At 42.7% G+C, this 13,022-nt stretch overlaps 1 protein-coding gene across 1 annotated transcript in view; it reads left to right on the top strand.

Annotated features, from left to right (window-relative positions):
* LOC310938242 (matrix metalloproteinase-17-like) overlaps nucleotides 1-11,750 on the top strand; it is a gene marked incomplete at both ends in the record, with an annotated part of 84,809 nt that extends 73,059 nt beyond the window's left edge. Inside the window, 5 exons of the mRNA XM_083902727.1 lie at nucleotides 644-746; nucleotides 4,077-4,159; nucleotides 5,502-5,654; nucleotides 5,748-6,005; nucleotides 11,422-11,750. Coding sequence (XP_083758853.1) covers nucleotides 644-746; nucleotides 4,077-4,159; nucleotides 5,502-5,654; nucleotides 5,748-6,005; nucleotides 11,422-11,750 — 926 coding nt within the window. The remainder of the gene's footprint in view (nucleotides 1-643; nucleotides 747-4,076; nucleotides 4,160-5,501; nucleotides 5,655-5,747; nucleotides 6,006-11,421) is intronic.
* Nucleotides 11,751-13,022: the final 1,272 nt, after the last annotated feature.

Raw genomic sequence — 13,022 nt, 5'->3', positions numbered from 1 at the left:
TGGATAAAAAGTGAGGGCCGTAAAACTGGGTGGAAAAACTCCATCTTTCTGTGCGAGACTCACACAATAGCAGACTATCTTTAAGATACACAACCTTGATTCCGAGGGTCAAAAAGTCCAAAAAGTTGGAACACGTCTTCGCATTGTTTAATTCAGCGACTCTCTAGACAGGTTTTCCAGCCTTCCGAGGCTAAACACCTGGATTTTCCCCACCATTTACAAGCCTCTTGGAAGAGAACTGAGACCTCTTCAGTGATCCAAGGATATGGATGTGGAGTCCAGGTACTCCAGATATCCGTGTCCCCAGCTACCTTTGAACTGTTGCTAGTGGATCCAGATGTGTTTAGAGACCAAATGAGATTTATAACTGCTTGATTCATGCCCCGAGCCAAAAAAAAAAAAAAAAAACTAAATCAGCAGAACGTCTGATTAATAGCTTGTTTGATTTTAACAATGAGAACGTGGAAAAAAGGCCCGGGTTTTTGTCCCAAGATTCCGTGGAGAAAAGCAGTAAAATCTTTACATCCGAGAAGCTACAGTCGCGGGACGCCGCGCTTTCTTGATGAATGATTTATGCAATCAATTGTCTTCTGTCTTTAAACGCTCATTTGATCTATAACCACTTATCCTACCCTCCTTACAGGTGTCAGAGACTCAGTGTCGCACACCAATCGACCGGTTAACCCGTCGCAGACCGCCGAGCCTCCGGTCCTGCTGGACCTTCCTGAAAACAGATCGACTCTCATGTGAGTAAATGTGACAGGGTTTCGTTTTGTGTGTGTGTGTGTGTGTGTGTGTGTGGGTTTTTTTGTACAGCTTCTTCTTGGTAAAGCACTTGAATTGATCCACTTCAGACTCTTTGTCAATGAAGTTGGATCTGCTTTCAAACACAGGGATGCCTTTGCTTTTATTCTTTGCCAAGCCCCTCACAGATGTGTCTTTCCTCTACTTAGGTGCACCTGCTCGGTTGCCTGGTGACGCATGCACTACTGCTTTGTTGTTTATATGTCAAATTCTACAACACTAGTGTAGTGCCCGTATGAAGTATGTATTCCCATAATGGGAGCTGAAGAAGATTTTTCAATTATGGTAATGCATGATAAGGAACATGAAGGCTAACATAATACAAACAATGTACAACCTCATTAGGCACAACGCAAATGTTTTTTCGAGTAGCATTAGCACTGGCTTGCGTGACAATCACAAAAGCTAGCTACGCTAATGCTAATGCTAATTGAAAAAATGAAAACATTTGCGTTGTGCCTAATGGGGTTGCACAGTGTTTGTATTATGTTAGCCCTACGATAATGCTAATCCTTGCCTCGCTAGCGTACCTTTGGAAACAGGTTCGCCAAGTTAGCCGCAAAGTAGTAGCATGCTAATGCAAAATAAATATGTGCTTGCGTATTGGTGAATGGTTTTTGGAATGGTCGTTTCAGTATAACACCATGTTCTGCGGTGAACCGTGTGAAAATGTCTCACCCACCGTGAGGACAGCCGCTTCACTCCCACCTCCCCGCTCCAGACAGCGCAGCTGCTGCTGATGAGCTTCTGCCTGCCTGGCGTAGCGTGATAGATCAGCGAAAGTGCAGCATGATAAATCAGTGAAAATTTAAATTCCTCCAAAAAGGATGCACACCATCGGGCCATGCTCAACCCATATCCAAAGTCTTAGGGCGATCGGACTAACGGTCAGCGAGATATGCCTGTCACAGACAGACACACAGACAGACAGACGCAACTTGGTTTATAGATAGATGTGTATGTAACCAATAATTAGAGTAGATTTAACAGTTGGTGTTACATTACTTGCACAGTAATTGTCTATGTTCATCTTTATGTTTATTCGTTGAGATAATTAACAGTTTTTCCTCATGGCACTCGCAGAAACAACCTCTGTGCCGCGCGTCCCTGCAGTCGGGAGTCACCGCTGTGGAGAAAACAAAAGAATATGATATAAAATATCTAATAAAAATTTGATTTAAAAGCCTGTTCGCCTCGGGAGCATGACTGTGCTCTGTCATGGCAGTGTGCTGGTGCTTAGAGCAAATGGATCAACACAATAACTAGGTTTTTACTGTATCTCCTGGCCACCTAAAAATTTCATGACCATCTGGATATGAACTTATCATTCAGCCTCGGGTAGACATCGCCGGAGATAATGCAATAGTCAAAATGATCACAAATAGTCCAGGGAGTGGAGTGGATATGTATAGATGGATAGTTTGGCTGCAGAGACGAGATTAAGGCAGGATCCCTGCAGGGTTCGTCCTCTGTGGACCAATAAAAAAAAAACAGTCCTATTGTCAATTTGGCACAACTAAGGATGCAGCTATTAGAGGTTTTGCAATTTTTATGGGGAGGAGAATCCACGGTTTCACAGTAATCTGATTATAACGCCTTGCTATTTTTCACCACTACCATGCAGTGGATTATTTGTTGTTTTTGCAGAGCGTTAGGTGTAATTCTGGAAAAAAACAACAACAACAACTGCTACATCATACACTGCTATAAGTGACACAGTTATGTTTGATTCACTACAAAACCAGCTCAGTGTTTCATTTAGCAACAACAAGCACGAACGCTGTAGCTCCACAGCAGCCACCTACTGTGCTGGTGTGATGAAAATCACAGTGCACGTGACTTATGTTATTGACTACGCCATTCTTTTCTTAATTAGTAAATTTTTTTGATTAATTGAGTAATTGTTTGGTACCGTTAAAAAATTCCGAAAATGTTGAAAAATGCCTGGAAACCTGGAAATGCTGTTGTTCTCAAACGTCTTGTTTTGTCCACAAACCAAAATGATTCAGTTTTAATTATTTATATTGTTATATGGAGCAACGAAACCACACACTATTCACATTTAAGAAGCTGAAAAATCTGAACATTTTATTTTGATAACATTTTCCTCACTTTTGAAACACTCAAAATGGGGTCTATGGGAGTATTTGCATCCCGAGGAAAGATTATAGACATTATAATCATCAGGGCTCATCAGCTGAGGACTATACTCCCTGTTCCCCTGTTGCAAAGATATCTCGCTCTGCACCAAACATCTGGAACAATCCAGGAGAGCAAGCGTGGAAGTCACTCGGGCTTCAGAGCACACGAGCCTGAGAGTGAATTTTTGAAAGACGACCTGAATTCAGGAGTCTTTAATCTGCCGTTTCACATGATTCGTCGCAGCAGGACCCCATGCCGCCGAATGACATCTTTATAGTTCCGCCTCGTCTGTGTCTGAACCTTTTTCAGACTGTCATTTCTTTTTCCTACGACAATCACGAAGGCGACTTGGAAGTCCACAAAGGGAGCAATCGATGCTCTTTGTTTGTGCCGTTTGACTCCCATCACCCCGTGTCTGTTGAAAAAGATGTAATGTATTTCTTGTTTTTATAATATCAGGGATCAAACTGTGCTTCAAATTACACCAACTTCAAACAACAACAACAACAACCCACCTATTGCTTGCCGACCCCCACGGATGCACTCACATGAACACGCAAAATCTATGCAGCAGCTCCCAAATCAAACAGGCATATTAATCCAGCTTACCCTACTAATATGGGCGTCTCATCGCCCTCATTACGCGTTTTCCACCACCTCCGTCGAGGGCATGATGCAAGGGGGAAAAAAAAGCCAGATTATGCCTCGCAAACGTCACAAATAAATTCTGCCCACTAGGCAGCGGTGTTGTGTTAATAGAGCTGTGAATGGAGATCTTTGTTGATAATACATGGGCTGGCGGGCTCACGCTCACAGTGGTCGCCCTGTGGTGCTAATGGCTCCGGCATTGGCAGGCCGGCCACGTCCGTGCTTTAAATCACTTATTAGGCTCCGAGATAAATGCACTGGGGCACCCTCACTGTGTCAAGTTGATAGCTATTCGCCTAATGTTTAACCTATATAATTGACGCAAACACATGCACATGCATCCCCACTTAAAGACGCTCCCTGACGCTCATCCACATTTAAAGACGCTCCCTTTTTTGTATGCTTTAACCACACATTCATCTTTTTCCCCCCCCTTCTCTGCTTCTCTCCTCCTTCGTCCGTCCAACTTTTTCCTCTCGCAGGTTGGCACAAGATGCGCCAGACAGATGCACCAGTCACTTTGATGCCGTGGCACAAATACGAGGCGAGGCGTTCTTTTTCAAAGGTATTTAACGCTTGGTGCTCACGCTGCATGGATCTGTGCCACAGGTGCACCCCCCTTGGTAAATTGAAGTGGGAATAAACCACAGTTCCTTATAAGGACATCCTAGTGGGGGTGTGTTTGTAGATCACATCTTTAGGCTTTATAAAATGCAGGGGGGAGTTTTTTTGTCTTCTTATGTGTTGTTGAGTTAAAGTTATGATTAATTTTGTATTGCAGTATTTTCTTGTTTTTACTGTAAGGGAATATGTGCAGTAGTCACAAGATACATCTTATTTATGTTCATAAAAAAGAACCAAGTGAATTTTTATAAAGTTGAGTACTTTTTGCTCAGGTGTGTTTATATAGTTGGTGAAAATGGAAGGAAAAATATCATCAGATTGCCTATAGGTTGCTTACACTATATAAATAAAAGTGCTAAGTAGAGGTAGAGTCCAGTTAGAACCTTTTTATAAAGGTTCCACCTGAAACCCTTTTGGAGGGTTCCACCAAGAACCCCTTTAAAACCCTTTATCCAGGAAAGGGGTTTTAAAGGGTTCTCTGGATCAAAATGGTTCTTACTGGAACCATTAGTGTTACCAAGAACCCTTTTTAAACCCTTTCTTCAGAAAAGGGTTTTTCAGAAGCAAATGGTTCCAGGTAGAACCTCAGCCCTAGTAGAAGGACCCTTTTGGAACCCTTATTTCTAAGAGTGTATATGAAACTCTATAGTATAGCCGTTTTAACGCAGTAATGGAAAAAAGCAGCCGAAATGCTCTGTGTTCTAAGGGTTAACCCTAATAGGAGGAAATGAACAAGAGGGACAGACGGACTAAATGGCAGGAGGAAAAAGAGGTGATTGGAGGAGAGATAAAGCGAAAGACTAAGGGACAGTGGCTGGACACAGGATGGCGATCAATATGGGCTCATACCACACCATCACACAGTATATTCTGCCTATAGAAAATGTCTGTCTACACAAAATGCCCCGTTAATGGCCTCTATGCATAATATCTGCTGAGTTTGATATGATTTGCTTTGTTTTGGCTCAGTGGTGAGAATGGTAATTATATTTGTTAAGCTAAGCATCTTCGTGCACCAGCCACGCTGTGTTTGGAAAAATATCTAACTGATAAATAATTTATAAATCAGTTAAGTTTTTTTTTTTTTCTTTGTAAAGATTTTTTTGGCTCGCCTCAAACCCCAGGCTTATTGCCAAATGTGCGCGCTTAAAGATAGATACTGTTGTTACCGTTCAACATGAATTTCAACTTTTATCCCGGTTGACGTTCAAAGGGGCACGGCTTGTAACCTGAAGTATTTCTATAATTAATAATACTGTGAACACTTTCCCTTTCTGTCACAGGGAAGTACTTTTGGCGACTCACTCGAGAGAAGCATTTGGTTTCTCTTCGTCCGGCTCAGATCCATCGCTTCTGGAGAGGCCTTCCACCCAATCTGGACAGTGTGGACGCCGTGTACGAGCGACCAGGGGACCACAAGATCGTGTTTTTTAAAGGTACACATCACTTGTTGTGTTTTATTTAGTTTGCTTTTTTTTAATTGGATGAATATAGGCATGATTTTTTTCCATTTCCGACCCTCTCCTCAGGTCTCAAGTACTGGGTTTTTAAAGACAACATCGTGGAAGAAGGTTACCCCCGTCCTATCAGTGACTTTGGTCTGCCCTTGGAAGACATAGACGCAGCTTTCGTTTGGCTGCACAACGACAAAACCTACTTCTTCAAGGACAACAGCTACTGGCGCTACGACGACCACCTGCGACACATGGACCTGGGCTACCCTAAGGACAGCTCGCTTTGGAAAGGGCTGCCACCTAAGCTGGACGACGCCATGAGGTGGTCAGATGGTGAGTTATCCCAGTTTGGGGGCGTTTCTGCAGAATTTGTTTGCATGTTCGTGTATTTTCTCTGGGTTGATCGGACAGCCCTGCGTTGGACTGGCGACCTAGCCAGGGTACAATAGGCTACGTGTACAATGGAACGTCCGCCTAGCAACCGTGGCTTCCGGTACGCTGGGCTGCTTCTGGTAGGTCGTGTTGTCGTTGCGATTTTTCCCCGAGACGCTAGTGAAGTCGTATACTCAATTTTATTCGTAAAAATTAGCAGATTTCGGACACAAGAGAGACGGTTATCGTATCAAAATGTCAGAACGCCAGCCCTACATTGTTTGTCTCGGTACAATAGTACGATAAGCTTTCATAGGTTTCTGGTGGATGTGTGTGTGTGCGAGCCGAATGGATGGTGAGGCTAACACGATTAGCAAACACAATGTAGCATTACAACACTGGAGAGATGGTTGCTGGAAATGGGCCTCTATACACCTATGTACATATTCCATTAATTTGCAGCTAGAATAGCTGTTTACTACCTTAACAATGTATAGAGCAGGGGTCACCAACGTGGTGCCCGCGGGCACCTGGTAGCCCGCAGGCAGCCAATACGGTGCCCGCGGGCTCACTTCACTTCACCTCACTTGCATGTATCCGTAATATCTTTGATATTGTTTATAAAAACTGGTAATCGTTAGGAGTAAGCACTGGAATGAATGTGTATGCAGTTTAATGCATAATATTAATAATTTAAATGGTAAACAAAAAAAAAGTGTTAATGTGGTAGCCCTCCATATTATTTTTTACCCTTAAGGTAGCTCTCATCTCAAAAAGGTTGGTGACCCCTGGTATAGAGTGTATTTCTGATTAATTCAATGTTATATTCATTGAAAAAAAGTGCTTTTCCTTCAAAAAAATAAGGACATTTCTAAGTGACCCCAAACACCGTTGTGAGGAAGACACGTCTTTTATGATGATTTATGGTGGTTTATGGATATTTTCTTTCGATTTTTGAATGTGAATGGGAGTGGGAATGGGGCCCATATAAAGAGGGTCTACCTCCTACTGGAGGTGTGCGGGTGTCAGTTGGAAGTTAGTTGCGTAAACAGCTTTGTTGGGAGAAAAGTGAATGGTTGATGCCGGACTATGGTTTTCCTGTTATTTTTGCACATTGACTTTTTGTATTTGACTTCACGACTGCACTTTGGGATTGAGCACAATAAATCACTGTAAAGCAGGAGAAGAACAGAGACACACACACACACACAGTGAGTCATGTGGAGCTGATAGGGCAGATATTTTTATTCAAAAATAACACACTACAGCTTGAGTCTTTATTATCTCCAACTATTGAGGGGACTGTAAAACTTTAATACAGTAATAAGCAGAAAGTTCCACATCAATGGAGAAGAAATAAAAAACGTGAATTCATAAAGTCTTGCGTGGCTCTGACGGAAAACTGTTAAATGTCAGCAAAAATTGTCATCACTCAGGTGATATTAACTTTTATTAGAGAAACACTTTGCATTGTGTTGTGTTTAAGAAATGACAAACGCCAATTAAGGGCGTTTATCGTGCGCCGTACACTTACTGTACTTCCTCACAGAAACTCGCAGGTACAGATAAACAGGCTCCTGCTGTAGTCAGTGTGGGTGCACGCATACACAAAAGTGAGTTATGGGAAATTTGCCTTCAGGGGCCGAAAGCTGCTCAAGTTTCCGGACAACAAACTTTTTTTTTTTTTTAGATTACAGACAATAAGTCAGTGTACCGGAAAGCGCTTGTAAGACTTGCATCTCTGGTTGCCAACAAAAGCCTTGACCTTTACTCTGCGAACACAGCAGCGAGCTGTGCCGGCTGTTATAAATCCTACAAGCAAGTCTCGTCTTATTAATCCATGCTGCCCCTGCGAGCTCGGCGCAGTCGGTCAGATTCGCGGGGAGCGCGCCATTAGAAGAACACTAAGATGGCATGACATGACCGCTAATCTAATTAAGGAGGTTTTCCGAGACAAGATGTTCCTCTCGCATTGACCTCGGTGAAATCGATGCCTCGCCGTCGATCCCGATCTGGCTCCTGCAGATCCGTCTTCTTATACAACTCCGTTGCGTTACGAGGAAATGAGGTTTGTCGTTGGAACAGCTGAGCACTCGGAATAGCAGCCGAGGCAGGAAATCTCACGTAGAGAATCCTCGCGGTGTAATCTCAGCTATCGATATGTTTATCATACGCTATTTACAGCACGTGCACCATATATACACCGGCTTTTATGCTCATACGTGCTCAACTGTTCAAATATGTTTGAATAATATGTGTATAATAATCAAAAAATAGGAATAGTATGGCTTTCTCGTTTATGATTTAACCCTTCCGCACGCATACTTTTCATTACCATAACTCCTAGACCGTTTGTGATATCTAGAAGAATTCAAAAAAGAGTAAGATTCAGCAGAGCGTCACACGTCACCGTACTTCCTAAACGGTTGAATAACTGCCAGATATTGAAAGTTGAAGTTATCTTGGTAAAAAAAAAAAAAGGGGGGGGGGGGGCAAAAGCACTCAGTCATAGAACATATTTTTTTGACAATTCTACAGCCAAAAAAATCTAAATAAATCCAGTCCCCCTGGTCACAAGAGGGGTTAACTCGAGCTGCATTATTTGGTGTGTGGCAGTAGGTGGCGCAAAAGACCAGAACACAAAACTAGACCGTAGACAGCGTTTATGGCCTGCTGTTATCAGTGATGCCAGTATTATAATTTCTCCCGAATCCATAATGACAAACGCTACCGTGGTCATTTTATGACTTGAGATAATAAATCACCTATAGCTCCTTTAAAAGTAAAAGATAAACAATCATGCTTTGGTTGTAACCCCCTCATACGTTGTTCTAAACACTGAGGTAATGGTGTTTTTATTGTCCTCAATAAGAGGAGAGGTTGTTGACATTTCATTAAACTGTTATTGTTATGGTGCTAAGTAATATATAGAGTTAAAAAGTTGAATCTAAAAGGTAATAAATGTGGTTTGACTTCACGAAGACAACAGAAAATGCCGCTTATTTTCGTAAAAATAAACGGAACTATTAATGATAATATCATACTCTATATGTTGTGATAATTGTGTGGGAAAATGATTATACAAGCATGTTTTCAGTCATTCCCTATGCATAGATCAGAGCCTCGGGAGATGGCAGTTTTTAAGCAATTACAGCAGGTGAAATGCTGAGGACACGTTTTACCCCCCAATTAAGATAAATAATGTTTACTTTACCTTGCATTGTTTTGCCAGCACTTTACTGAGCCAAAGCGTCTCCAAGGGAAGCTCCCACCACCACTTGTCCAGAATGAGCTTTGATGAAGCCCTTGTTCTAGACGTCGAAAAAATGGAACAAAAACAGCCAATTTGCAGGAGGCGCTTGCTAATTTCAGGTCATTCTCAGTGGGAGTGAAGCGACGTCACCTCTTCTCACCTGCTGCGACTCCTGACGTATCTCATTTCCCTGTTGTGTCTGAGCTTCTCGTGTGTGTGTGTTATATAATTAAGTTTGTGTCGGGGTAAAGGTTAGGCTTTTAACTGTGATCGTTAAGGTTAAGATGTTAGGTGATATAGTGTGACAACAATTATCCTCACAACTGTGTGTATGAGTTTGTGTGTCAGAACTGAGAACAGTGAGGACATTTGGTCCTCAATTTTTAAAGGGCTTTTTGGGGGTTAAGACCTGGTTAAAGGGTTGGACTAGGGTTAGGGTTAGAGTTAGGGTTAGGGTTAGGCAGTTAGTTGTGATGGTTAAGTTTGGAGTAAGGTATGGATGAAGTGCAAACGTGTGTGAGGACCAAAAAACCTGCACTGATTTGCACTGACACTCATTTTTCTCAGGTCCTCATGTTCTTTCACGCCTTAAAATGGATGGACTTTCAGGATTAAGACCTGGTTTTAGGATTAGAAGTGGGTTTAGGATAGGGTTAGGTTAAAGTTAAGCATTTAGTTTTGATGGTTAATGTAAAGGTAAGAGTCTCGCGAATGCATCATCGTGTGTGTGTGTGCCTGCGTGCGTGCGCGCGCGCGTGCGTGCGTGCGTGCGTGCGTGCGTGCGTTCATAATCCAAGGTATTAATCATGTTGGGACCTAAATCCGTTTCGACCATAACTATATCAAGTTAGAATGACTTATTTCTGTGTGGATTTTTTTTGTAATATATTCATTTTGCATCATGAGTACATTTTTGTAAACTATATATCACTCCATATCAATACAGAAACTTTTATTTTGAAATGCTGCAAAAACCCACCACTTCTGAACCGTTGCTTTTTCCCAAAAAAGGTCATTTGAGTTTTTAGAGCCCTGCACTCTTAGAAATAAAAGTGCTAAGTAGAACCATATAAGGTTCTCCGGCTTCCTCATACGTCCTCATAGGAGAACCCTTTTTGGCTCCAGGTAGAACCTTTTTTTAATGGTTCCTCATGTTCCACCAAGAACCCTTTTAAAACCCTTTCTTTGGGGAGAGTTTTTTTCAGAAGCAAATGGTTCCAGGTAGAACCTCAGCCCTTGTAGAAGGACCCTTTTGGAACTCTTGTTTCTAAGAGTGAGGTTTAGATTATGAGGACTTACATATGGGGACAAAAAAAGAAAGTCCTCACACTGTAAATTATTACATTTTAAGGTGAGGACATGCTGTGTATAGCCAGGATGGGGTTAGGGTTAAGGTTTGATTAAGTCTCCAGGAAATTAATATAAGTCAATGTAATATCCTCTGAAGTCATGGAAACCAGAGTGTGTGTAAGAAAAAGAGAAAGCTGGGAACAAGCCAAACACAAAAGACACTGTCCAGACCCAAACTCAAAGACAAAAAAAAAAAAAAACACACGCCTGCATACACTGCATATTTGAACAACAGCTCTGAGTTTTCAGACGTGCGCAGCTTTTGCTCAGGGAAATGGAGCCACACCGAAGCTTTTATCTGCCTTCCGGCTGCCGAAGAAAGGAGAGAACACAGTGAAATACAGGCAGAGAGAGAGAGAGAGAGAGAGAGAGAGAGAGAGAGAGAGAGAGAGGGAAGTAGAGAAGATGAGGTGTCAACCCGTGGTGAACAATGAGTGAGAAGAGTGAGCGTGAGTGTTGAGGACAGATACAGCACAAGCCCCAGAGAAGTCACAGGTTTTAGAGATGGATATGAATGATGATGAGGGCAGAGAATTGGCATGATAAGAAGAAGAGTGCTGAGGGAGAGCAAAAAATAGGTTTGAGGGAGACGCCGTACAGCATCAACAATAACCTTTCTGTGTTGCTGTATTTTCTAAATACTTAATTTCGCGTCAGTGTTGCTGCTTCTCTCTATCCATCTCAATGGTAGAGACAACTTTCTGCCTCGTGTGAGGTTTGTTTCTGCTTCACATCACATTTTTTTACCCCTCTCTTTTCTCTCTCCGTGTGAAGGCTCGTCCTATTTCTTCAAGGGGAAGGAGTACTGGCAAGTGCCGGGCAGCGGCATGGAGGTGGAGGCGGGATACCCCCGCCTCATCGCCAAGGACTGGCTCCTGTGCGCCGAGATGCAGTCGGACTCTCCCGACGCGGAGGCCAAAAACACGGACACGAGAGTCAACGTGCACCATCGCCCGGACCACGCGGAGAACGGCTTCGAGGTGTGCTCCTGCACCTCTGACTCCGCCTCTCCGCTGGGCGCCCGCCCGTCGCCGTCTCCCCTGTGGCTGCTGCTGCCGCCGCTCTGGACGCTCTCGCTGGCCCTCCGCTCCGGACTGCTATGATACCAAAGCACGGGACGGAAGATCTCACGCGGAGTGGCCAGTGGTTACTTTAATACAAACTTTGAAATTCTGTTCATATAAATATCAGTTGGTATGTTTTTATTTGCTGTTATTTATTTCACACGTCATCGAAAAAGCACCTTGCAGTGTGTGGGGGGTAGTGCATACAGTTCAGTACATCATGTTATTTACTCGGGTATCCCTGGTGGACGACATTAAAGGTCCAATATGTAAGAATTAGCGACATCTAACGCCTCCCTTTCACAGGCACGTCAGGGAAACTACGGTGGCCTTCGCATACCAGAAAGGATGTGGCCCTTGCCTAAAGTACGTATAGAAGGCTTTTTTTCTACAGCTCCAAAAACAAAATTATTTTTTATTTTAATTGAATCATACACTTATACAACATACATATTACATTTCTGCCAAGAAACTCTCCTCCTAATTCTTGCACACTGGACCTTTAATACATGGATGGAGTGGAAAGTGGGACTCTTTAGCCTCTTGAATGACAGGAAAGTGAAAGGAAAAGAAAAAGTTAATGTGCACTTTCAATACAACAGTGTTCTTTTTTTTTTTTTCATGTACAACAAATGGCATTGTGGGATGTAAGCAGATAGACATTGGTAAAAATGTATATTTTGTATTTTAAAGGTATAGTATGAGGGATGTCTTGTTGGGTAGTTTGATGAATCAAAGCAACAACCAGGAGCTGGTTGGCCATATCTACACTACTAGGCAGAGTTTTAGTCTTTGCAGATTGTGACGCAGTTACCTCCATTAACACTTGTTTTCATTCTCAGTTTTGCTTTGTCATTGGCTTAATAACAGCTTTAAACACCTCTTCTTCCCCCCCCCCCCCCCCAACTTTCCAACATTGTACTTTCTGAAACTAAGCAAAGTGCAGACGAGTGAATTCTCTGCTTCCTGTGCACACGGGCAGGTGTAAACAATGCTGAGTGTTCCTGAATGGTCCCGTTTGTGCAGGTGTGGTGGTACGGGAACAGAGTACATTATAATCACTTTTTGTTTTTGTTTGAAAACACACATTTAATATATGGATGTAGTTTTAGGCCCCGGGTCATACTTTCTGAATCTGCACTTTCGACCATCAACAACACCCAAATCCCAATATGATTCCACGGTGACTTTTTGGTTTGCCGTGTTTGCGCACTGTAACTCATCACTTTCCAGTCCCCGTCCTCTTCGTTGTCCCTTGATTTTTGGTCAAAGTCATTGAGGACGTCCTCCGGTTTCCACACATGTACAACT

Source organism: Microchirus variegatus (assembly GCF_963457635.1).
Source record: "Microchirus variegatus genome assembly, chromosome: 16".
In the NCBI taxonomy this organism is placed as follows: Eukaryota; Metazoa; Chordata; class Actinopteri; order Pleuronectiformes; family Soleidae; genus Microchirus; species Microchirus variegatus.
Note: the sequence above shows the minus strand (reverse complement) of the source record. Positions and strands in the feature narration are given on the sequence as shown.